The 26336-nt window shown below is 37.9% G+C and overlaps 1 protein-coding gene across 1 annotated transcript in view; it reads right to left on the bottom strand.

Annotated features, from left to right (window-relative positions):
• Positions 1–612: 612 nt before the first annotated feature.
• LOC103260222 (alcohol dehydrogenase 1C) overlaps positions 613–26336 on the bottom strand; it is a 92931-nt gene continuing 67207 nt past the window's right edge. The window contains exon 10 of the mRNA XM_008057864.2: positions 613–964. Coding sequence (XP_008056055.2) covers positions 613–964 — 352 coding nt within the window. The remainder of the gene's footprint in view (positions 965–26336) is intronic.

Here is a 26336-nt window from a genome sequence, read left to right as displayed (position 1 = left end):
GGTCATGGGTGCAAATGACATGCGGGCTGCCTGGTGTCTACAGGGTTGACTCAGTGTCTGCGGGCACCTGGTCTTGGGTGTCACTGTTGCGTGGGTCACAGGGTGTCTGAGGACACCTGGTCTCGGAAGTCAGTGTTGGGCATTGTTGGATGTCCGAGGACAATTTGTCTTGGGGTTACTGTTGCATGGGCCGTTGAATGTTCACAGATTCATAATCTCAAGAGTCACTGTCACATGGCCGCTGGATGTCTCTGGGGCTGACCCAGTGTCCATGGAAACCTGGTCTCAGGTGTTATGGTTGCACAGGATGCCAGGTTTCCTTGGGGTCACTCAGAGTCCATGGATACCTGGTTTTTGGGCATCACTATTGTGTGGGTTGCTGGGTGTCCGTGGACACCACGTTTCAGGCATCCCTCTCATGTGGGCTGCCAGGTGTCCTTGGGGTCAACCCGGTTTCCATGGGCACCTGGTCTCAGGTGTCATGGTTGTGTGGGACACCAGGTTTCCCTGGGATTGACCCAGAGTCCACAGACACTGGGTCTCAGATGTTACTGTCATGTGGGTTGCCAGGTGTCCTTGGACACCTGGTCCTGGGTGTCACTGTCGCATGGGTCATCGGGTGTCCTCAGACACCTGGTATTGGGCATCGCTGTCATGTGAGCCACTGGGTGTCTGTGGAATCCTGGTCCCAGGTGTCACTGCTATGTGGGCAGCCAGGTGTCCCTGGGGTCGACCCAGTGTCTGTGAGCACCTGATTTCAGGCATCACTAACAAGGCTGCTGGGTGTCCTTGGGGTGAACCAGTGTCGACAGACACTTGCTTTTGGGTGTCACTGTTGTGTGGGCTGCCAGCTGTCTGTGGAAAGCTGGTCTTGGATGTCACTGTCACGTGGGCCACCGGCTGTCTCTGGGGTTGACCCAGTGTCTGTGGACATCTGGTCTCTGGTGTCACTGTTACTGGGCCACTGAGTGTCCCCAGGGTCGGTCAGATGTCCACAGACACCTGGTCTCAGGTGTCATTGTAGCATGGACCACTGGGAGTCCACAGATACCTAATCTCACGCATCACTGGGGCACAGACCACCTGCTGTCTGTGGGTACCCAGTCTCAGGTGTCACTCTTGCATGGGATGCTGGGTGTCCATGGACACCTGGTCTCAGGCATCACTGTCATGCAGGCCATGGGGTATCCCTGAGGTAGACCTGGTGCCTGTGGGCACCTGGTCTTGGGGGTCACTGTGGCACTGGCCGCCAGTTGTCTCGGGTCCACCTAGTGTCTGTGGACAACTGGTCTCGAGCACCACTGTTGTGCAGTCAGCTGGGTGTTCACAGATACCTGATTTCAGGTGTAAATGTTACGTGGGCAGCCTGGTGTCCCCAGGGTTGATTCAGTGTCCATGGGTACCTGGTCTTGTGTCACTGTCACGTGGGCTACTGTGTGTCTGAGACACCTGGTTTTGGAAGTCAGTGTTGTACCTTGCTGATGTCCGAGGACACTGGGTCTCAGGGGGTCACTGTTGCGCAGGCCACTGGGTGTTCATGGACTCCTGGTCTTAAGCCTCACTGTCACTCTGGCCACCACATGTCCCCGGGGTAGACCCAGTGTCTGCAGAAACCTGGTCTCAGGTGACATGGTTGTGCATAGTGCCAGGTTTCCCTGGTTTCGGGCGTCACTGTCGTGTGTGTTGCTGGGTATTTGTGGACACCTGGTTTTGGGCATCATTGTCACGCAGGCCATCAGGTGTCCTTGGGATCGATCCAGTTTCTGTGGGTACCTGGTCTTGGGTGTCACAGTTGCACAGTATTGAGAGCCAGCCTTGGAGGCCCGCCTGATGACAAAGTCCAGGTGCGCTGAGGACCCCTGGCCGCAAAGCGAGCCCAGGCAGCTGAGGCCCTTCTGTCTTCCATCTTTGCTGTTGATACAGCTGAAGAAATTCTGTGCAGTCATGAAAGAAGAAGATGGCATGTTTATGCGAAGAATCACAGCTAACCTGGAAATATCATGGTTTATTTTTCCATTTTTCCCACTATGCCACTTGGCCTTTTCTAACATATGCAAGGGTTAAACTCTGAAGCATATCAAGAATGCTTTCTTTCACTTGGTTATAAGTTACTAGATATTGCTTAAGTATAAATGATATAAGTATATTCACTCCTTATTAGATTTAGGATTATGCAGTTTAGTGTTTAAACAAGGATTTTTTAGAAGCACAAGTTTATAATAAGTTCATTATGAATTCATTGTAAGTTCTAACACTTATCTAGAAGTTATGTAGGTGATTTATAACACTGTTTTCACTAACTTAGGATAAAGATTAATGTTAAGGTTTTTACTTAATTCTATAATTAAAACTATAAACTTATAACTCTAAATTAACATTTATAGAGTAGGTTTTCACTAAACTCATAATATAATAATCAGACACTTTTATGACAAGATCAGCTAAAACAGAAAGCAACCTTGAGGGGCCTGGGAAACATTACTGAAAGTTTCTTTTGAGTTCTCTTTAGAAACAAGCGCTGCAAGATAAGAGAAAAGTAACAAGGACATCTGGACAAGGGAGGCGATCACCGGACTCTGAAGAACATAAGAGCCTAAGATGAGAATATTCCTGACACATAAAGAAATATGCACTTAAAGAAACTTTCTTGAAACATTTGTAATTTGGGACATTGGACTGAGAGTGTCACTGTTGGCTTTATGAATAAGACGTTGTCTAAATGCCTATGAGAATCTTGGTTTGTTTGCTACTAAAGCCTATGGGAATCTTGGTTTGTTCGCTACTAAGACCACTAGCTGGTAACTTTTAAAAGATATGCATGTGAAAGGATTTTCTTTGTCTTGCCCCTTCATGAATGGCACAAAAGCTCTGTATCAACTAGCATTAAATTGTCATCTGTTCAAGAAGCAGGTGTCCGGTATATGATCGTTCGTCACCTATCCGTCTCTCCTTCAACACTTCCCACGACCCTTGCGGGGCGGGCCCCCGCAGCACAGGATGCCAGGTTTCCCTGGGGTTGACCCAGAGTTTATGGACACCAGATTTTGGGTATCACTGTCGCATGGGCTGCCAGGTGTTCACAGGCACATGGTCTTGGGCATTACTGTAGCATCAGTCAATGGGTGTTCTCAGAAAGTCAAATCTCATCCCAAAAATGCACTTGCAGAAAATAATCTCATTCAAAGTGAAACTGTGAAGACACAACTCTTACAGTGGCACCCAGTGGGAAAAAACCCGCAATAAATTTTAAAGGTTGAACCAACATTTTACACAGCCTGGCCCCAGTTAAAGGCACATTTTATACCAACTGCAACAGTGACAGTTGGATCTCATCTAAAAATACATCTAGCAAAATATAATCTCATTCAACATGAAACTGTGAGTGACACAGCCCTTACAGCATGCACCCAGTGGGAATAAAGCCGCATCCAACCTAAACGGTTGAAACAACATTTTACACAGCCTGGTCTCAATTAAAGGTACATTTTATACCAAGTGCAGCAGTGAAAGAACGACAGATCTCATCCATAAATACACACAGCAGAAAATCTCATTCAATGTGGAAATGTGAGACACGTCTTATACCATGCAGCCAGTGAGGGGAAAACCGCATCAAACATAAAACAGTTAAACCAACTGGGCTCGGTGGCTCAGCCTGTAATTCCGCGCTTTGGGAGGCTGAGGTGAGTGGATTGCCTGAGCCTGCGGATTCGAGACCCACCTGGGCAACTTGGCAAGACCTCATCTCTACAATAAAAATAAAAAAATTAGCTGGGCATGGTAGCGCACGCCTGTAGTTTGAGCTACTCGGAAGGCTGAGGCGGAAGGATCGCCGGAGCCCAGCAGGTCGAGGCTGCGGTGGCCGGGAGCAGCCGCTGCACTCTAGTCTGGGTGACAGAGTGAGACTCCAACTCAAAAAACCCCCAAAAAACAACAACAAAAAACAGTTAAACCAATATTATACACATGGGCCAGTTAATGGCACATTTTATACCAAGTAAAACAGTGACAGAGAGATCTCATCCAAAAAACATCCAGGAGAACTTAATCTCATTCAACGTGAAACACTAAGGGACACAAGTTTACAGCACGCAACCAGTGGAAAAAAACTCATCCAATGTAAAAGATTATCTAAAAGTTTTCACACTCTACCCCAAGTTAAAGGCACATTTTATAACAAGTGCAACAGTGGCAGAGAGATCTCATTTAAAAATACACCCAGCCATTAATGCGTCCAGTGGGGAAAAAAACGTATCCACCAAAAAATGGTTGAATAAGAATTTTGCACAGCCTGTCCCCAGTTAAAGGCAAAGTGTGACAGTGACAGATCTACTCCAAAAACATACACACATCAGAAAATAATCTCATTCATTGAGAAACTGTTTAAGACACAACTCTTACAGCAGGCATCCAGTGAGAAACCGCAACCAACGTAAAAAGTTGAACAGACATTTTACACAGCCTGGCCCCAGTTAAAGACATATTTTGTACAAAGGGCAACAGTGATAGACTGATCATATCCCAAAATTCAACCAGCAGAAAATAATCTCATCAAAGGAAAGCTGTGTGAGAGAGAATTTTATAGCACGAACAAAGTGGGAAAAACCTTATCAAATGTAAAATGGTTGAACAAAAATTTTATTCAGCCTGGCCCCTGCTAAAGGAACATTTTTTTTTTTTTTTAGTTGGAGTCTCACTCTGTCACCCAGACTGGAGTACAGTGGCCGCTCCCGGCCACCGCAGCCTCGACTGCTGGGCTCCAGCGATCCTTCCGCCTCAACCTTCCAAGTAGCTGGAACTACAGGCGTGCGCTACCACGCCCGGCTAATTTTTTGATTTATTGTAGAGATGGGGTCTCGCTTGCCCAGGTAGGTCTCGAACCCGTGGGCTCAGGCAATCCACTCACCTTGGCCTCCCAAATGCACGGGATTACAGGCTGAGCCACCGAGCCTGGCAGGAACATTTTATACCAAGTGAAACAGTGACAGATAGACTGATATACAAAAATACACCCAGCAGAAAATAATCACATTCAACGTGAAACTGGTAGAGTTACAGCCTTTATAAAATGCACCCAGTGGAAAACAAAACAAAACAAAACACATCCAATGTAAAATGGTTGAACATAAATTTTACACAGCATGGCCAAAGTTAAAGGCACATTTTATACCAACTTTAACAGCGACAAAAAATCTCATCCAAAAATAAACCCAGCAGAAAACAATCTCATTCAACGTGAAACTATGAGAGACCCAACTCATACACCATGCTCCAAGTGTGGAAAAAAAAACCGCATCCAAAGTAAAATGGTTGAACAAATATTTAACACAGTCTGACCCCAGTTAAAGGCACATTTTATTCCAAATACAACAGTGGCAGCCAGATCTTATCCAAAAATACACTCAGTAGAAAATAATCTCATTCAACATGAAACTGTGAGTAACACACCTATAACATGTTGTACACACTTGGGAAAAAACCTCATTCAATGTAAAACAGTTGAACCAACATTTTCCACAGCCTGACTCCAGTTAAAGTCACATTTTATACCAAGTGCAACAGTGACAGAGAGATCTCATCTAAAAATACACCTAACTAAATATAATCTCATTCAATGTGAAGCTGTGAGTGACACAACTCTTACAGCATGCACCCAGTGGGAATAAAACCACATCCAACCTAAAATGGTTGAAACCACATTTTACACAGTCTGGCCCCAATTAAAGGTACATTTTGCACCATGTTCAAAAGTGAATGAAAGACAGATCTCATCCATAAATACACACAGTAGAAAAAGATCTCATTCAACATGAAACTGTGAGAGACGTGTTACAGCACACAACCAGCGGGAAGCAACCACATCAAACATAAAACAGTTAAACCAGCATTATACACAGCATGGGCCCAGTTAAAGCCACATTTTATACCAAGTGCAACAGTGACAGAACGATCTCATCCAAAAAACATTCAGGAGAACTTAATCTCATTCAATGTGAACTGTGAGGGCCACAAATTTACAGCACACAACCAGTGGGGAAAGAAACTCATCCAACGTAAAAGATTAACCAAAATTTTACACAGCCTGGCCCCAGTTAAAGGCACATTTTATAACAAGTGCAACAGTGACAGAGAGATCTCATCCAAAAATACACCCAGCCATTAATAATCTAATTCAATGTAAAACGATGAGAGACACAACTCTTACAGTAGGCACCCAGTTAGAAAAAAACTGCATCCACCAAAAAAATGGTTGAAAAATTTTTTTACACAGCCTGGCCCCAGTTAAAGGCATATTTTATACCAAGTGTGACAGTGATAGACAGATCTCATCCAAAAATACACGTAGCAGAAAATAATCTCATTCAACATAAAGCTGTAAGAGACATAACTCTTACAGCAGGCACCCATTTAAAAAAAAAAAAAAACCGTAACCAATGTAAAATGGTTCAACAAATATTTTACACAGCCTGGCAACAATTAAGGCACATTTTATGCCTAGTGCAAAAGTGACAGACAGTTCTTGTCCAAAAATACACCCTTAGAAATTAAACTCATTCAACGTGAAACTGTCAGTTACACAACACTTACTGCACGCACCCAGAAAAATGCTTCCAAAGTACAATAGTTGAATCAATATTTTACACAGCGTGGCCCAATATAAAAGCATATTCTATACCTAGTGCCACAGTGACAGATGGATTTCATGCAAAAATACACCCAGAAGAAAATAATCTCATTCAACATGAAACTGTGAGAGACGCAACTCATAGCATGCACCCAGTAGGGAAAAAAACAAAAACAACCAAAACTCAAAATACATCCAACATAAAACAGTTGAACCAACATTTTACTCAGCCTGACCCTAGTTAAAGGCACGTTGTATACAATGTGTAAAAAGACAGAACAATCTCATTCAAAAATACACCCAGCAGAAAATAATCTTATTCAACATGAAACTGTGAAGACACAACTCTTACAGTGGCACCCAGTGGGGGAAAAGTTGCATCCAATGTAAAAAGGTTGAACCAACATTTTACACAGTATGGGCCAAGTTAAGGCACATTTTATAACAAGTGCAACCGTGACAGGTGGATCTCATCTGAAAATACACCTAGCAAAATATCATCTCATTCAATGTGAAGCTGAGTGGCACAACTCTCACAGCATGCACCCAGTGAGAATAAAACCACATCCAACCTAAAATGGCTGAAGCAGCATTTTACACACCCTGGTCCCAATTAGAGGCATATTTTACGCCAAGTGCAACAGGGAAAGAAAGAAAGAGCTTATCCATAAATATACACAGTGGAAAACAGTCTCATTCAACGTGAAACTGTGAGAAACACATGTCTTATAGCATGCAGCCAGTGGGGAAAAAAACTGCATCAAACATAAAACAGTTAAACCAACATTTTACACAGCATGGGTCATTTAAAGGCACATTTTATATCAAGTGCAACAGAGACAGAGAGATCTCATCCAAAAAACGGTCAGGAGAACTTAATCTCATTCAATGTGAAACTGTGAGGGACACAACTTTATAGCATGCAAACAGTGGGGACAAAAACTCATCCAACATAAAAGATTAACAAAATTTTACACAGCCTGCCTTCAGTTAAAGGCACATTTTGTAACAGGCGCAACAGTGACAGAGGATCTCATCCAAAAATACACCCAGCCATAATCTCATTCAACGTAAAACTGTGAGAGACACGCCTCGTACAGCACACACTCTGTGGGGAAAATAATCGCATACAATGTAAAACAGCTGAACCAACATTTTACAGAGCCTGGCCCTAGTTCAAGGCACATTTTATACCAAGTGCAACAGTGACAGAAAGACAGATCTTATTCAAAAATCCACCCAGCAGAAAATTTCATTCAACGTGAGACTGTGAGAGACACAACTCTTATATCACACATCCAGTGAAACAAAAAAACGCATCCAAAATAAAACAATTGAACCAACATTTTACACAACCTGGTCCCAGTTAAAGTCACAACTTATACCAGGTGCAAAAATGGCAGACAGACCTCATTCAAAAAGCACACACAGAAATAATCTCATTCAACTTGAAACCTCTAGTGAGAGAGACAACCTCTACAGCACGCACCTAGTGGACAAAAAAAAAAAAAAAAAAAAGAATCCACTTAAAACAGTTGAACCCACATTTTACACAGCCGGGTGTGGTAGCGTGCACCTGTAGTTCCAGCTACTTGGAAGGCTGAGGGGGAAGGATCGCTGGAGCCCCAGCAGGTTGAGACTGCAGTGGCCAGGAGTGTGCCACTGCCCTCCAGCCTGGGTGACAGAGTGAGACTCCAACTCAAAAAAAAAGAAAAAAAAAAGAAAAGGAAGTCACAGCAGATTTGAGCATTTTGTCGTAGCACCCCATGATGAATCGTGGCATTTTCACTTGCCCCATCTTTTATGCAACACGCTGTGGAGCTGGGGCCAGAGGACATGCAGAGATGGGGGGGGGCAGAACCAAATGTGGTTCCAGCAGGAATCTAAAAAATGACGCTTCTCCTTCCAAATAACTGCATGTCCGAGGCAAAATGATTTAGTCTTCATAGTAATGCAGAAAGATGTATATTCTGGAAACTTTTTTCTCTTTTATTGTATTTATTGTTCATTTTGGAGTGACAAGGTCTCACTATGTTGCTCAGGCTGGTCCTGATTTTCAGGTCTCAAGTGATCCTCCCATCTTGGCCTCCCAAAGTGTCAGGACTGCAGGTGTGAGTCACTGCACCCTGATCCAGTCTTAAAGTAAAAACTTTAAGCCACTCAAGTAAAGGACAATATGCAATGTCACAATGGATTGGCTTAATACACGCCTCTCTCTGAGAACACTGCTGCAAACTGAGCAGAAGGTTTGAAAAACTGAACTCTGCCTAGAAAAATCAAGACAAAATTTGTAGACAAGTTTAATTGTAAGCTCAGTCTTTCTTTTTATTATTAAAAGGATGATGGGTACAATTCAGGGTTAGGTATACAAACATTGATCATGCAGGTGCCCTTGCTGATGAGGTGTGCCCCTCCCTCCCCAGCAGTTTCCCTCACCTGCCAATCCCACCCCCCCTGACAGTTTCCCACTACTGCCAATGCCTTTCTCATTGTATTATAATTGTTCAAGGTCCACTTATGAGTGCGAACATATGGTACTCTGTTCTTTGTTTCTATAATATTATGCAGCCATAAAGAAGGACAAATGTACAGACTGTGCAGCAACTTGGATGGATTTGGAGTGGATCATACTGAGCTCAGTCTTTCATGGAACTTTTTAGTTGTTTCAGAATTTCAGCTGAGACCTCAAAGCTGATATGATACAAAGTACACACATTAAAAAAATATGTTAGATAATTCACGATGATCTAGAGGTAAACCTTCCAGCTCATCTAAGTCCATCACTATTCTTCTGGATATACAGGAGAAAACGAGTTTGATAGGAGGAGCATTTGGGAAGACAATGCCTTTTGTTGTCTTTGCGTTAAGCAGGTCCTGTCCACTTGGGGCCAGGCATGGTGTTGGATCACACAGTTCTCCCTTCAAGAAAGACCTTCCTACGGCTGTGATGAGGGTGGCTGGCTGTTAGCCACGAACGGAAGTATCTTTGGAATACACCACATTTGAGCCAAGGACATGCTCTTGTGGGGAAGCCCCTAGAGGTGACTGAGCATGACCAGGCTGCTAGGGCCCGGTCATTTCTGGCAAACTTCTGACTGCTGCAATAGCAGACTTGCTTTCTTGCTCCACATGTGATTGGCCAAACATTCACACGCATTACTTCTCGTTAAATTCTCTGTGCTCTCAATTCCATCTCAGTGCCCCTGTCTCAGGAATGCCACTCATAGGAGGCATTTTCCCCCTAGCATTTCAGAGGGAGTATTGAGGATTGAGAAGGCCACCCTGCATGCACGGTGTCTTAGTCTACTTGGGCTGCTATTAAAAAAATACCATAGACCAGGCAGCTTATAAACAACAGAAATTTGTCATAGTTCTGGAGGCTGAGAAGTCCAAGATCTAGGCACCAGCAGTTTCTGAGTCTGGTGAGGGCCCTCTTAGACAACCATGTTCTCACTTCAACTTCACGTGGAGACAGAAGATGCAAGAGTTTCTCCAAGGCCCCTTTGATAAGGACCCTAATATCATTCATGAGGGCTCTACCCCTGTAGCTTAATTGCTTCCCAGAGGTCCCATCTGCTAATGCCATAACCTCAAGGATGAGGATTTTAACATACATATGGACTTTTGGGGAATATAAACATAACATATGGTAAGGAGAAAGGATTTCGTGAGGAACATGGTATATTTCCATGACAAAACGGAAACCCTGCATATCTCCTGGGATCCGAGGGCCCAGGGAAGTCACCCAGGCTTGTCATGTCTTACAGAAGATCTTGGTTCAAAAGAGCTGACTACCAGAGACCAGATAGTTTCAACAAAAATATGTGGAAAGTGTATGTTTACATGCCAAAGCTCAGCAGGAAGGTGGTCATAAATGCTAAATTAAGGACTGCTTGATCCATTCTAGGGAAAGGTACTTAGAAGATCCCCAGTACACCATCACCTGAGGAATCTACGTTTCAGATGAGAAAAAATGCAGCACTTGGGCTTCCGCTACATCCAGAGGATAGCTTCTAAAGAATATTACTATTTTATGAAGGTAAAACATGTACAGCTCATATCTCCTCCCCCTACTCCAACCCTGGAGGAAAAGTGACCGTCAGTGGGTGGGAAAGAACCAGGTAAGAATAAGCTGAAGAACAGTATAAATCTCTTTTTGACCCCATGGTATCTTTCGGAACCTTTTGCTTGCCCATCTGTAAAAGGGAAGAATTTTAAGTTGCATGAGAGACTGATGCTTGTGTTATTAGATTAATGAATGAAAGTGGCCCCAAAATTGTAATCTTCTTGAGAACTAATCAAAGGAATAAAAGAATAATTCAGTAGCACATTTTTAAAAGTCCATTTTAAACTAATTAAATAAATAATGTTTATTTGTTTCATGTTCATCTAATAAGCTGAATGTGTATGGCATGAAAGATGCATTAAAAATCTGCAAGTAAAACAAATGAGCAATATTCAAAATGCTATAATAAAACAAAGATGCAACCATAGTTCAGATTTGTGTCAATTTCTTCATTTATTTTCAATAAATTAATAATTATTCTATATTGTTACAATTTAATATCTTTAATATCTTAGTTTTTTTACCTAATACTTTTAAATAAGAAATTCCCATGCAATTAGGTATTTGCAATTATTATTTTTAATAGTGGGTTATTATACTGTACTGTGTAAATATGGTGTATGCAAATTTGCTGTATGCAAATATGCTGTATACAAATTGTAAGTATGCTGTATGCAAATCATGTGATTACCTTTGAATAATTAGATTACTTTATACTTTTCCAAAATAAACAGTCATGTGTAACATATTTTTAGTTAGAACTTTATAAAAACGTATTTTGAGTTATTTGCATACATTGCCAGAATATTTTTCAAATTCTTATTACAAATATGAAAATTTCTCTATTACTTTCCATAAAGATTAAATCATCTTATGCTATTACAAGCCGTGTGTATATGTCCTTATTCCTGCATCATTAATGACATTTCACTCTTGAGAAATACTAAAGGTCTTGTCTGATTTCACTCTGAGAAGACATGAGAACATCTCTTAATTTGTAGTCAAATCTTGGATAAACTTATTGCTATAGACTGTTTGTGCCCCCCAAATTAATATGTTGTCACCTAATCCCCAGTACAATGATATTAGGTATTAGGTGGGGGCTTTGAGAGAGTAGAGCCTCTTGAACAGGAGAATTGTCCCACAGAGAGTTTCCAGAAAGATCCTTAATCTCTTTCACCATATGAAATTATGAATCAGAAGCCAGGTCCTCATCAACCAGGGAATCTACCAGTACCTTCATATTGGAACTTTTCAGTCTCCAGAACTGTGAGAAATACATTTTCTGTTATTTTTAAATCACCCGGTCTACTGCAATTTTTTATATTAGCCCAAACAACCTATGACACTTATGATATAGGAAAAAAATAGATCTATGTAAAGATCTATAAACATCTGTATGGTGGTAGAAACCTCAATCTTTACTTTTCAAAGAAGTCATCTTCTGATCCTGCCCCAAATTGTGTTTTCTCATAATACGTAACTGATATATACCAGGAGATTTCAAACTTCTCAGAGCAACCTTGATTATCTATAGTAAAACAAAGTTATCTTTCATAGGCAGAGGGATAAATTGGTGTCATAGTGTTGTCATACAGATTTACAGTTTTTAAAAAAGTACTAGAGCTTTAAACTAAATGTCTAGCATTTTAAAGTATCAGTATAACTTAGAGCCAACATTGTTTTTCCCTCTCTTTCTAATATGTAGCTATTCTTCAAATTTTACTCATAAAAATATTTTACAAGAATGTGTAAAGTAGTTCCAGTTTTAGGATATCTAATTTAGTGATTATAAAAATCAGAATTGCAGTTATCTTCTTTAGCTAAGACATCCAGCAAATCACAATGGACTCTTTCTAATTTCAACTTGAGATGGATGAAAATGTGAAATAAGAATCAAAAACAGAGGGGAAAAAAAGGAAAAATAGGCAAGAAAAAAAATGAATAAATCTCATTAAGTTCTTTTATTAAATCTTGTACCTAGAAATCTTATTTTCCAGCATCAATTAAGCAGCTATGGGGTTTTTGCCATGGATTTAGTAGAGCCTCTTGAACAGGAGAATATTACATGAGTTTTACCCGCTCAAGTTTTAAGAATAGACAATAAAGTGTGCTATGTGGACTTCAAGTTGTAATTTCCATTGAAATTGTTGAAGTCATAAGTTGTAAGTGGGAAATGAAAGATGAAATTACAACCTTTCTAATGTCCCAACCAGGTACTCTTTATTTTTATATAATGGATGTTCCTGCCATCTACACCAATGCTAAATTTGCACACAATTGCCATTAAAAATAAATTTTCTTCTCCCTTTATGTAAGAAAAAGGCAAGAACAACTGCTGAGTTTAAAATAGCTGCCCCTTTCAAAAAATTGCCTTAGGTACAAATATATTTTTCAGTATTAAAATTTTAAAAATCAATAACAAATAAAACATGAAAAAATTAAAGAAACACATGTTTACTTGCCATACATGAGATGGTCTAAGTAGATGTAATTTTTTTTTTTTGCTTCTGGAAATTATTCTTTTAATGGCAGTGTAAGAAGAAATAAAAAAGTAACAAATCTGAATGGTTTAAAAGTTTATTTCTGAAAGAAACTACATCTTTTATTCTAGTCCTGATATAAATATGATATGCTCCCTAAAGATCAAGATACTTTAAAATCATGATTTCAAAAAATGCTTATAAAACACAATATCAATTTTCTATCAGCCAAAATTATAGGTTCTAGTTAATATTCTAACAAGTACTCTCTAAAACTAAACTACAAATAGAAGATTAAAGATAAAATACTTCAATCACTCAAGTAGAAATTATAATTAAATTTTGGGAATAGATAAACTGATCAAAGGACGCATGATAGTGCAGGAGAGCAGGACATTGGAGAATACTCATTTCTGAGAAGCTGAATAGGTAGAGGCAGACCCAAAAATAATCATGCTAAAATAGAATACAATATATAATACAGAGAATGAGTATATAGCATTCTGTTGGGATTCATAGGTAACCACCAAAGATAAATAAAAAACACATATCCATGCAAAGACCTGTATTTGAATATTAGTAACAAAATTATTCATGTTAGTGGAAACAACCCAAATGTCCATCAATCAGTGAATGGATAAGAACAATGTGATATGTCCATACAATGGAATACTGCTCAGTAGTAAAAAGAACAGAGTATTGATACATGTTTCTACATCGATAAACCTCAGAAACATTAAATAACTGAAAGAATTCAGTCATAAAGGACAATACATTGTATAAATAAAACTTATATAAAATGTTCAGAAAAGAAAATCTATATATAGAGAAAGTATTATAGATTAGTGGTTACATAAAACCAGGAGTGGGGACAAAAAATAGGTATTTTTTTTTCAGACTGGCAAATGTTCTAAACCTGGATTATGATGTTGCTTGTGCAACTCTCTGAGTTTACTAAAAATAGTTAAATCATTAAATATTAACAATAAGTGGAACCAACCATGTTGCTCATCAAAGCTGGACTGGATAAAAAAAATGTGGTACATATACACAATGGAATATTATGCAGCCACAAAGAAGGACAAATATATGGAGTTTGCAGCAAATTGGATGGGTTTGGAGTTGATCATACTCAGTGATTTATCACAGAAACAAAGAACTGAGTTTCATATGTTCTCACTCATAATGTGAACTTGAACAATTATGATGCTATAAGGAAGCGATTGGCAGTAGTGGAAAACGATCAGGGAAAGTGGGGGCGGGACTGGCAGTTGAGGGAAACTGCTAGGGGAGGGAGGGGCATACCTCATCAACAAGGGTACCCGCATGATCAATGTTTGTATATCTAACCCTGAATTGTACCCCATATCTTTATAATAAATAAATAAATTTTAAAAATTCACAAGTCACTATTGTGATATGTATGTTATAATCAACAAAGTAGAAATACATTTGTCAGGGGTTCAAAAGAGAGACAGATTAGTTGTTATAAAATGGACTCATGGAAGAGGAGGTATTTTAAAGACATTTCAAAGCATAGGTATAATTTTATTTTATAATTTGTTTATGGTATCTGTCTTCTTACAAAAGGAAAGGTAACATAACTAAAAGTTAGATTTAAATTTGAATTAAATATTAATACAATATGGAAGATAGTCATCTAACTACAACAGGTGAAACAAATAAGTACTAAAAGTATCTAAGCTCTAGTTACAAAGCTTACCCTTGTGTAACCGGTCCCGAGGTGCAATGTTAAAAAATCACAATGTTGTGTTACTTTTCAATGTCTAGGCAAGGCAGTTCATAGTTATGTGAAGTTCAGAGTTACACAGGTTGGGAAGAGGGTTTGTGTGAAGACATTAAAATAAAAGCAGAGAAGTAGAATTTATGCACAGGAGAAGGTCAACCAGAGTTAAACAAGCTCTCCATGATGCTTTATTCTAAATGCTTTCCATGACTTATATAATTTAATCCTGATAACAATCCTCATGCTGTCATCACAGATATTTTGCAAATGAAGCAACTGATATAACAACTGTCTATGCAGCCTCCAAATCCACAGGGTGGGTGTGTGTGAAAGTGGAAACTTCCACACAGGCAAACACCCCAATGCTACACGCCTCACTATTTGGCATCCCCATTCCCTGCATTTGGCTGATTAAGATCCTCTTCCAAGTGCAAGATCGCTGATAAAGTCCAACATGAGTTCAATGCCTTATGCAGGTGGATTTTATTGATTGCATCCCATTGTCTTGATCAATCTGCCATAAGTTTTAATATTTATCTACATTGACTTCCCAGCTGAGACGTCCACTCTTTTCTGCCAGCCTCCTGTCTCCTCTGCTTGAAGTCTCATTGCAACCAAGTCCCTAAATTGACTGAGAATAATTATCAATATAAGTTGAAGTTTGCAAGTAAAGGACAATCCCCATCAAAGAAAATTGGTTTGGATGCAATCTTTCACATTTTAACTCACACTTGGAAGCTCAGAATTATCATTTGGTTTTTGTGGATGATTGAATTAGCAGTAGTTTTGACCTTTGTACAGTACTTTCAAATAGTGATACTAGAGCTCTTTAGGCCAGTCATTTTTTATTAGGGTTATTTGTCCTGCCTCCCCAATCAGAACATTGATCTGCTCTTTCCTGGTGCAGGAACATTGTAAAACTCTTTGTTAGAATTTCTGTTTCTTTTTAAACTACATGAAAAGCAGTTTTAAAACAGGAATAAAATATGATAGATTAAACATAGTTGCTTATCTTGGCTTTTCTGAGAAACTCCCCTAAATGACAAATAAAGAAAAAAGGAATTTTAAAATGCACAAACATATAAGCCAAAAGAGAACAGAACATCCGACAACAGCAAATGAGAGGCACCAACAATTTAGTAAGATGTAAGAATGTTATAGACTTCACAGACAATAATAAATTGAAAGCAAAGATTTGGCAGAAGCATGTTGATTCTTTCCCCCAAAATCATGGAAAAGCTATAGATATGGAGGATTCAGTACAAGCAAAAGCAAAAGTGTTTAACAAAGGTAAAATCTGTGTAATGATCTACCCACCCCTTGATTCTCTCCACCACATAAAGATTCCTGAAGAAAAGTGACCTCATGACCACTCCCGAAGAATAGCAGAAGTATTTTTTGTAGATAAATAAAACTTAGGAGGATGAAAATGAAAACATGGGGACATCTAGCACAACTAATCAGAGGTCAGAACAAAAAAGAAAGGGGAGATTTAATTATTCAGGCTGAATGGTGAGTTGTTCTTTTAAACAATGTCTGCTCTCATTTGGAGAACTCCAAGCAGATGACCGAAGGATTTTTTTCCTGGAAAGATGGAAAGCTCCCCAGCCACCCCACCCCCCCACTCAAGTGTAAAAAGATGTCAAACTTTTGGGAGATTTGCAAAGAACACAACGACTTACATGTGTTTCATCTTGCAGTGTAGCCAAAATGCTTTCACACAAATATCAAATAGCTGTTTAGTGAATCTCTCTTAAATGTAATGGATAGTTAAAAATTATGAGTCTTTTGAAGAAAGCCACCAACATGACAGAGGTATGAGTACATATTAAAATTTCAGAGACAACTCAGGAAGCATAAGAAAGCTTAAAAAATATCATCAATGCCCACAAAAAAGTATTACTAAAAGAACACAAAACAATTCTACAAATCACATCCTTATAAATAAAAAATTTTCCATAAACGAATACAAAAATAGAAACAATAGGCGAGAGAGAGAAGGTTTGATAATCAGAGGATCCATGTAGAAAGTCCAGGGTTTCACTAATAGGAATTTTACCTGTGTAAGTACATTCCAAGGACTGAAGGACATCAGTCTTTGTATTGTGAAGACCCGACAAGTGTGCAAGATTTGAGACGTTTCCTCATAAGGGCACTATACTGTGAAATGTAAGAATATAAATACTTACTTTTGAAATGGAACTAAGAGCCTCAAGAATGCGAAAGGGGTTAGGCATAAGTCTCATAAAAAATGATGCCATTCAGAACAGCATTCAGCTTCTCAAAAACAAGGCTGGGAGCCAGAGAGTAGTAGGTTGAATTCCTTTAGAATTCAGAGGGGAGATAATATACTAACCTAAAATGTGAATGAAGTATGTTAGCACCAAAAAAATTTTGGACGTAAAGGATCTTTTAAATGTCTTTACTTCGGTGTACCCTTTTAAAGAAAACTAATAGAGATTCTGATTCTGCAAAATGAAATCAAACTAAGAAACAAAAAGCTAAGTTATTCAGGAAACAAAATCCAACACGGGAGATTGGAGCAGGAAGATGGGGGTGTTTAGAAGAATAATTGTTAGTTAACATAGTAATGAGGTCCACACTGTCAATTTAATGAGTGATTATAATAGTAATGCAGTGAGAGGATATGGAAAGAAGGAATAGTGCCTTGTTATGAAGCAGGTGGAAGAGAGATGAATTATCAGCTACCAAAAAGACCATCACTAGATTATGCCCAGACTTGACAAATCAAGAAGTAACTGTGTAGGTATTTATTCAAGATATGGAAGTAAGTGTTAGAAAAATGTAACACTGGGAGTCCCTTTGGGGGAACTGAATTTGGATAATATGAGAGATAAAGTAATTTTTTTAATGAGTCATTTTATTACATTGTTAATAATGCTGTTTAATTTTACTTTACATTATATATATGATTTTGTTTGACATAAGTGAAATAAATTGTTATTAATAAAATTATTATAAGAATTATCTTTTTGTTGGCTATATCACAGGCAAATGATAAATTTACCACATGATTGCCTTTCTTCATTAACTTTTGTGGAAAAACACAGAAGCCAATAACAACAATACAAAATTAACCAGGGAAAATTAATCTAATGCTACAAGAATCAATACTATCTCATTCCAATTAGTCAGAGAAGTTTGGATGGACAAGAAAAAAATTACTACAATTTAATTACACAGTTAATTAATAAAAATAATAATATGATTTTAAAATTATGTAAAGCTATTCAGTTGAACAAATATACATGTATATTTCATTGGAGAAGCTTCATAAATCACATATTTGATATGTCATATATATGAGTATTTTATTGTTAATAAAGATCCTCTGAAGTGATTTTGGATGACAAATTATTATGATACCATGAAGAACACAAAGATTGAACTCAGAGAGGCTGAGAGGTCTATCAAATGTAGGCAAATGGTTAGTACATACATCAACAGTTATATTAGTTATATCTTGGTCTTTCTATTGATATCAGATTCACTGATCTTATACCTTAATCCCAAATAGAAAAATTAATTTATCAATTTTTAAAAAGAAGATGATTAAAATATAAAAGATGTAGCAAAACTTGCTTTAACATTTATTACTATTACTTGTTCTTCTGATCTTGTAAAAAATATCAGATCTACAGAAAGAGAGAATTTCAAGTTTTTATCATGCTGATGATACAAATATAGGCCTTATATATTATCAATTTCATATTGTTTGTGAGTTATACAACTTAAATTCCTATTAGTGAAACACTGGACTTTCTAAGAAGCATCATGTTGAATTTGGCATCATCACATAGTTACATTTAATAAATGTAGAAGATGCATAGAATGATTTTTTGGTGTAGATGATAAATTGATGTAATATTTGTTTTGTTGGAAAAAGTAAGGAGTGATTTTCAAAAACTCTGAAACAGCTATTTATTCCTTTCTTTCTTTTCCCTGAAACTTTTAGTCACCATGATTATCAACCATTGTGCAATTACACAAACACAAAATATCAGTTATAGACTAAAACATGAAAAAGACAAAATTATCAACTCTTTTCCATTCATTGTGTTGCATTCCAATGATATGTTTTATACTTTTCTGTGTGCTTGTGTGTCAAGAGGCTTAACTAAAGTATTAGTTACATAAACTTTTTTGATGACTAATTAGATAATCCTATTAAATATTGGCTAAATACATATTATATTTGAGTGGAAAATAGGGGATGGTCACACATAATATAAAGATAAAACTTAATTGGTGCTATTTTATGCATACACATATATGTGTGTTTGTTATGTATACATATATGTGCATTTTTGTATATATGTGTTTATGTTTAAATACATGTATACACACATATATCTCCTGTGTTGGATTTTGTTTCCTGAATAAGCTATTTTCTTGTTTCTTAGCTTGATTTCATTTTGCATGTATATGTATACACACACACACACACACACACACACACACACACACACACACACACACATACATGTTTCTGTGTATCATTGACTGTCAGAGCCTAAGAAAATGGTAATACTCCAGAACAAGATTAAGAACACAGCTAGCCAGGCTCGGTGGCTCAGCCTGTAATCCCGCACCTTTGGGAGGCTGAGGTAAGTGGATTGCCTGAGCCCGCAGGTTCCAGACCCGCCTGGGCAGTGAGACCTCATCTCTACAATAAATCAAAAAATCAGCTGGGCATGGTAGCACATGCCTGTAATTCTGGCTACTGGGAAGGCTGAGGTAGAAGGATTGCCAGAGACCAGTAGGTCGAGGCTGCGGTGGCCAGAAGTGGCCACTGCACTCCAGTTTGGGCGACAGAGTGAGACTCCAACTCAAAAAAATAATAATAAAAAAAATAAAAAAAGAATACAGCTAAGCAAATTTTAAAACGCTAAGCCTGAAACTATAATAGTATTAGTACATAATAATGATAATCATAACACAGAGAAAATCTTTCATTGAGCACTTATTAAGCATCGAGGATTATTTTAGGTTTTTAGATGCATTAACACTTTATAGCCTCAGGGATTATTACTATTATTAATAAGAACCTTAATAGCACATGTATAGTAAATACCAGAGTTGAAATTTTTATCCGAAAGGCAAAATACTCAAGTATCTAATCCACATATTCATATATGGGGGGAGCAAAAGAATGGAACTGTCTTCCGAAGGGCTGGCCCCTTGTAGTACAAGCTTCCCCACTAGTTAAGTGTTCTAGGGGACCCATCAGCATAGAGTACCAGCTAGCATTGCCGTGAGATGCTACATTCAACTTCAGTAATTTTTTGTTTGGAGGTTCTTTCTATGCATTTGTTCATATCCTGAGGAGTGATTTAAAAACACGCCTGCTCACATGGCAGTAAGTGTTCTGCATTTTTTACCAAAATATGGCATGTGTGCCCCACCCTCCCTATTTACCTGATCTCCACCTAACCCACTTTTTTTTGTTACTCTGGATGAAAAAAGTCCTCAAAGGGAAATGTTTTTCCCATATGGAAGAGGTGGAACCAAAAACGGCAGAAGCACTAAAAGGCATCAACATTCGCGAGTTCAAAAACTGTTTTGAGCAGTGGAAAAAGTGTCTCAATAGGTGTATTGTATCAAACAAAGAGTACCTTGAAGGTGATTGAAGTTTAAGCATGTAAGGATAAATACAAAATTTTTTATAAATAAATTCAGAGTTTTTTGGGTTTCCACTTATGCTAAGAGTATTTTTGTTCTCAATACTTGGATTAGACATAGCACATAAAGTATTTCTAATATGTAGATTTATCATCCAATCTAAATTTTAAAGATACTCATTGTCTTTCTTGTCAGAATTAATAATGACAATATTTTGCCTGCTGAGAGGGCCTCTCTCTGTTTCATATCAAATACTTTAACATATTAAAACAAACAAAAGAAGAATGTTTATTTAAGGCAAATTTATGCACCTGGCTAACCAGTACTTTAATTTAAAGGGAAAATTGTTAGTTTATTCTGTTTTTATTGTCTCAGGAAGCAAACACAAATATTGTTACCATAACATCCGTGTTTCTAATGTATTTGTTATTAGATTTTTAGTAAATACTATAAAATAGTACAGTAGCTGAATTTATATCTGGAAAGAGTAATAAACAGGGGACAATTAACTAGTAATTATTTCCACCTGCTGAACTCTATTTTGAGAAGATTTGATTAACTAACACAAAGATCTGTTATCATTAGATCCAGAATATTTTATTTTTCTTTTTCAAACCACCAAAACACTGTTATTATTAGTTTGAAACAGGGTCTTCTCTCCATTTTCAGGATCATTGGCCCTGAACTCATTACCCAGATAATTGGAAAATATGGTTACTATTAATCAAGATATACATGTGATTTCCCTTATAAAAATTAACAGTAAATTTATAAAACAGAAAACAATATTTGAAACGGGAGAAAAATAGTATTCTTTTGATTATACCAAATGTCTCACTTGTCACTCATTCAAAGGAGGGCATATTTTTATTCTAATCAATTATATTTTGATGTCCTTTGAAGAAAATCTAATTATGTGCTGAGAGATATGCTCATGTCCTGCATGGATTTTGTTTGTTTGTTTCTTTATTTTTTTATATTAAACTTTTTAATTTTAAAATTATGGGGTACAATTCACGATTAGGTATACAAATATTCATTGTGCAGGTATCCTTGTTGATGAGGTGTGCCCCCACTTCCACAGGCAGATTTCGACTACCGTCAATCCCACCTCCCCACCCCTCTCCCCACCACAGTTTCCCGCTACTGTCAATCCTTTTCTTATAGTATTACGGTAGTTGTTCAAGGTCCACTTATGAGTGAGAACATGTGATACTCAGTTCTCCGTTTCTGTGAAAGATCACTCAGGATTATAGACTCTAATTCCATCCAGGTTGCTGCGAAGTTCATGAGTTTGTTCTTCTTTATGGCTGTGCAATATTCCATTGTGTATATGTACCACATTTTTTTATCCAGTCCTCTTTTGATGAGCAGCACAGTTGGTTCCATGCTCTTGCTATTGTGAACAAGGCTGTGATAAACATATGTGTGTAGGTATCTTTTTTATAGAGTGATTTGAGTTCTTCTGGGTATATTGCCAGTAGGGGAATTGCAGGGTCATATGGAAGGTCAATTTTTAGAACTTTTAGGAACTGCCACACTGATTTGCACAGAGGTTGTACTAGTTTACACTCCCACCAACAGTGTAGAAGTGTTCCCTTTTTGCCACATCCTCTCCAGCATCAGTTATTTTTTGAGTTATTGGTGATGGCCATTCTGACTGGAATTAGGTGGTATCTCAGTGTAGTTTTAATTTTTGTTCTAAATACTTGGATTAGACATAGCACATAAAGTATTTCTAAGATGTAGATTTCTCATCCAATCTAAATTTTAAAGGTACTCATTGTCTTTCTTGTCAGAATTAATAATGACAATATTTTGCCTGCTGAGGGGGCCTTGATGACTATTGAGGCTGAACATCTTTTCATGTATTTATTGGCTGCTTGTATGTCTTATTTTGAGAACTGTCTATTCATATCTTTTGCCCACTTTGTAATGGGACTGTTTTTTTTTTTTTTCTTTTCAGAACATTTGAGTTCCTTGTAGATCCTAGATGTTAAGCCTTTGTCAGACATGGAGTTGGCAAATATTTTTTCCCAGTCTGTGGGATGTCTCCCTGCTCTCTTAATGGTTTCTTTGGCTTTGCAGAAACTTGTCAGTTTGATGAGGTCCCACTTGTCTATCTTATTTCTTATAGCCCGGGCATTTCAGATTTTGTTCAGGAATTGTTGCCAGTTCCAACTTCCATAAGGATGTCTCCTGCAATTTCTAAGGTCTTATAGTTTGAGGTTTTCCATTTAGGTCTCTGATCCATTTAGAGTTAATTTTTGTGTATGAGGATAGGTAAGGGTCCTGTTTCAATCTTCTGCATGTGGTCAGTCAGTTTTCCCACTTACTGAATAGGTTTTCCTCTCCCCAGTGGTTGGTGGTGGAGGCTTTGTTGAAGATGAGTTGGTTGAGTAATTGAGGTTTTACTTCTGGAATCTCAATTCTGTTCTATTGGTCTGTATGCCCGTTCTTGTACCAATACCAGGCTGTTTTGATTATTGTAACTTTATAATAAAGTTCAAAGTCTGGGAGTGTAATACCTCCTGCTTTGTTTTTTGTTTGTTTGTTTGTTTTCTAAGGATTGTTTTGGGTATTCTTGGTCGTTTATGTTTCCAAATGAATTCCTGTATTATTTTTCTAAGTCTGAGAAGAATGTTGCTGGTAATTTGATGGGTATTATGTTAACTCTGTAGATTGCCTTAGGTAGAATGGACATCTTAACAATGTTGATCTTTCCCATCCATGAGCATGGAATATTTTCCACTTGTTTGTTTTATCTTTGATTTCTTTGAGCAGTGTTTTATAGTTTTCATTGTAAAGGTCTTTCACATATCTGGTTAGGAAGATGCCAAAGTATTTCATTTTTGGGGGGGCTGTTGTGAATGAAATTGTGTTTTTTATTTGGGTTTCTGTTTGTTTAATATTAGTGTCTAGAAATGCAATTGTCTTTTGCACATTTATTTTGTACCCTGAGACTTTGCCAAAGTCCTTTATCAGTGCAAGAAGGTTTTTAACAGATCTTTTGGGTTTTCCAGGTATAGAATCATGTTGTCTGCAAAGAGAGACAACTTGACCTCCTCTTTTCCTATTTGGATACCCCTGATTACCTTCTCTTCTCTGATTGCTCTAACTAGGACTTCCAAAACTATGTTGAACAGGAGGGGTGAGAGTGGGCATGCTTGTCTTGTTCCAGTTTTCAGGAGAAATGTTTCCAATTTCTGTCTGTTTAGCAGTAATGCTGGCTGTGGGTTTCTCCTAGATGGCTCTTACTATTTTGAGGTATGTTCCTTCTATGTCTAGATGTTTAAAGGTTTTTATCAGGAAGGAGTGCTGGACTTTATCAAAAGCTTTTTCTGCACCTAATAATATAATCATGTGTTTTTGGTTTTTATGTCTGTTGATGTATCTAATTACATTTATGGTCTTACAAACGTTGAACCAGCCTTGCATCAGGAATGAAGCCTACTTGGTCATGGTGGATGATTTTTGAGATGTGTTGTTGAATCTGGTTTGCTAGAATCTTGTTGAGAATTTTAGCATCTATGTTCATCAAAGATACTGTCCTGTAGTTCTCTTTCTTTGTTGGTTCTTTACCTGGTTTTGGTATCAATGTGATGTTAGCTTCATAAAATGATTTGGGGAGAGTTCCATCTTTCTCAATTGCCTGGAATACTTGCAATAGGATTGGTATCAGTTCCTCTTTGTATGTTTTGTAGAATTCTGCTGGAAAGCCATCTGGTCCAGGGCTTTTTTTTGTAGGTAGTTTTCTTATGACATAGTCAATTTCCTGGCTTATTTAGGGTCTAGATTTCTTCTTGTTTCAACCTAGGGAGGTTGTGTGATGTCAAAAAGTCCTCCATTTACTTTAGGTTTTCAAGTTTGTTTCCATACAAGTGTACATAGTAGTCTCTGATAATCTTTTGTATTTCTCAGGGTCAGATGTGTCTTTATCTTTTGTGTTTCTGATTGTGATTATTTTCACTTTTTCTCTCTTTTTCTTGGTCAGTCTAGCTAGGGAACCATCAATCTTGTTTATTCTTTCAAAAAAACAGTTTTTGGTTTTGTTGATTTTTTTGTGTTATTTTTTTGTCTTCTATGTCCCAGATTTGGGCTTTTATTTTGGTGATCTGGATTCTTCTGCTGAAGTAAGGGTTTTGGTGGTCTTGCTTTTCCAGTTTCCTTAGGTGACTTGTTAGGCTGTTAATTTGTGATCCTTCCAGTTTCTTCATGTGCATTTGTAGAGATATGAATTCTCCTCTTAGTACTGCTTTCATAGCATCTGAGAGATTTTAGTAAGCTGTTTCTTATTTTCATTTGTTTTCAGGTATCTTTTAATGTCTGTTTTGATTTCCATGTTGACCCAGGAGTTGTTTAGCGCCATGCTGTTTAGTGTCCATGTCTTTGTGGGTTTTGGGGGAACTTGTTGGTGTTGATATTTATTTTTATTCCACTGTGGTCCGAGAAGGTGCGTAGTGACATTTCAGTCTTATGAAACTTGTTTATGCTTGGTTTATAGCCAAGTATGTGGTTGATCTTATAGTACATTCCATGTAGTGATGAGTAGAATGCATATTCTATGGTCAGTGGATGGAGTGTTCTGTAGGTATCAATTAAGTCCATTTGGCCAAGAGTCACACTGAGGTTCTAGATCTCCTTGCTGAATTTTTTGTCCTGATGATCTGTCTAGGGTTGTGAGTGGGGTATTGAAATCCCCAGCTATGATAATGTTAGAGTCAATATCTTTTTTAAGTTTGCCTAGAAGCTGCTCTATGAATGTTGGTGCTCTTATGTTGAGTGCATATATGTGTAGGTTGGATATTTCTTGTTGATGGATTTAACCTTTTATCATTATGCAGTGACCTTCTGTATCTTTTTAAATTTTGGATAGCTTAAAGGGTAGTTTGTCTGAAATTAAGATTACAACTTCTGCTTTCTTTTGTGTACTGTTCACCTGAAATTTTGTTTCCCATCCTCTTACTTTGAGTCTGTGAGTGTCCTTTCTGATGAGATGAGTCCCTTGGAGACAATATATTGTTGCTTTATGATATTTTATCCATTTTGCCATTCTATGTCTTTTCAGTGGTGCATTTAGTCCATTCACATTCAGGCTAATTATTGAAATGTGAGGGTTTATCCCTGTCATGAGGTTCTTATAGAGCTGTTGTTGTTCCTGTTTGCTTGTTGTTTTTCTTTTGGTTTTCTGATTGATTTATGTGTGTTTTCAATCTTTTTCCTGTACTCTTTTGAAGAACGTTAACATTCTTTTTTCCTTTTCTTCTGTGTTTAATACTTTCTTAAGTGTTTCTTGTAGAGGTGATCTAGAGGCAGCATAAGTACTTAGGGATTGGATGTCTAGGAAAGATTTTAATTCTCCCTCACTGATGAAGCTTAGCTTAGCTGGGTAGGTTATTTTTGGTTGAAATTGTTTATCTTTGAGAACTTTGAAGATTGGGATCCAAGTTCTTCTAGCCTGAAGTGTTTCTGTAGATAAATCTGCTGCTATTCTAATTGGTCTTCCCGGTAGGTAGCCTGACCTTTTTCTCTTGCTGCCTTTAGGATTTTTTCTTTTATACCTACCCTGTTTAGGCGAATTATTATGTGTCTGGGAGTTGGTCTTCTCATTTGTCTTGCAGGGGTTCTCTGACTCTCTTGTGTTTGAATTTTTGCATCACTGATGAGATGAGGAAAGTTTTCTTGAATATTTTCATGGAATATTTGTTCCAGGGTGATCTCTGTCTCTCTTTCTGCTTCAAGAAGTCCAATTACTCTTAGGTTTGTGTCGGT

The sequence above is a fragment of the Carlito syrichta genome, unplaced genomic scaffold (genome assembly GCF_000164805.1).
Source record: "Carlito syrichta isolate Samal-C Ts95f unplaced genomic scaffold, Tarsius_syrichta-2.0.1 Scaffold303144, whole genome shotgun sequence".
NCBI classification, from domain to species: domain Eukaryota; kingdom Metazoa; phylum Chordata; class Mammalia; order Primates; family Tarsiidae; genus Carlito; species Carlito syrichta.
Note: the sequence above shows the minus strand (reverse complement) of the source record. Positions and strands in the feature narration are given on the sequence as shown.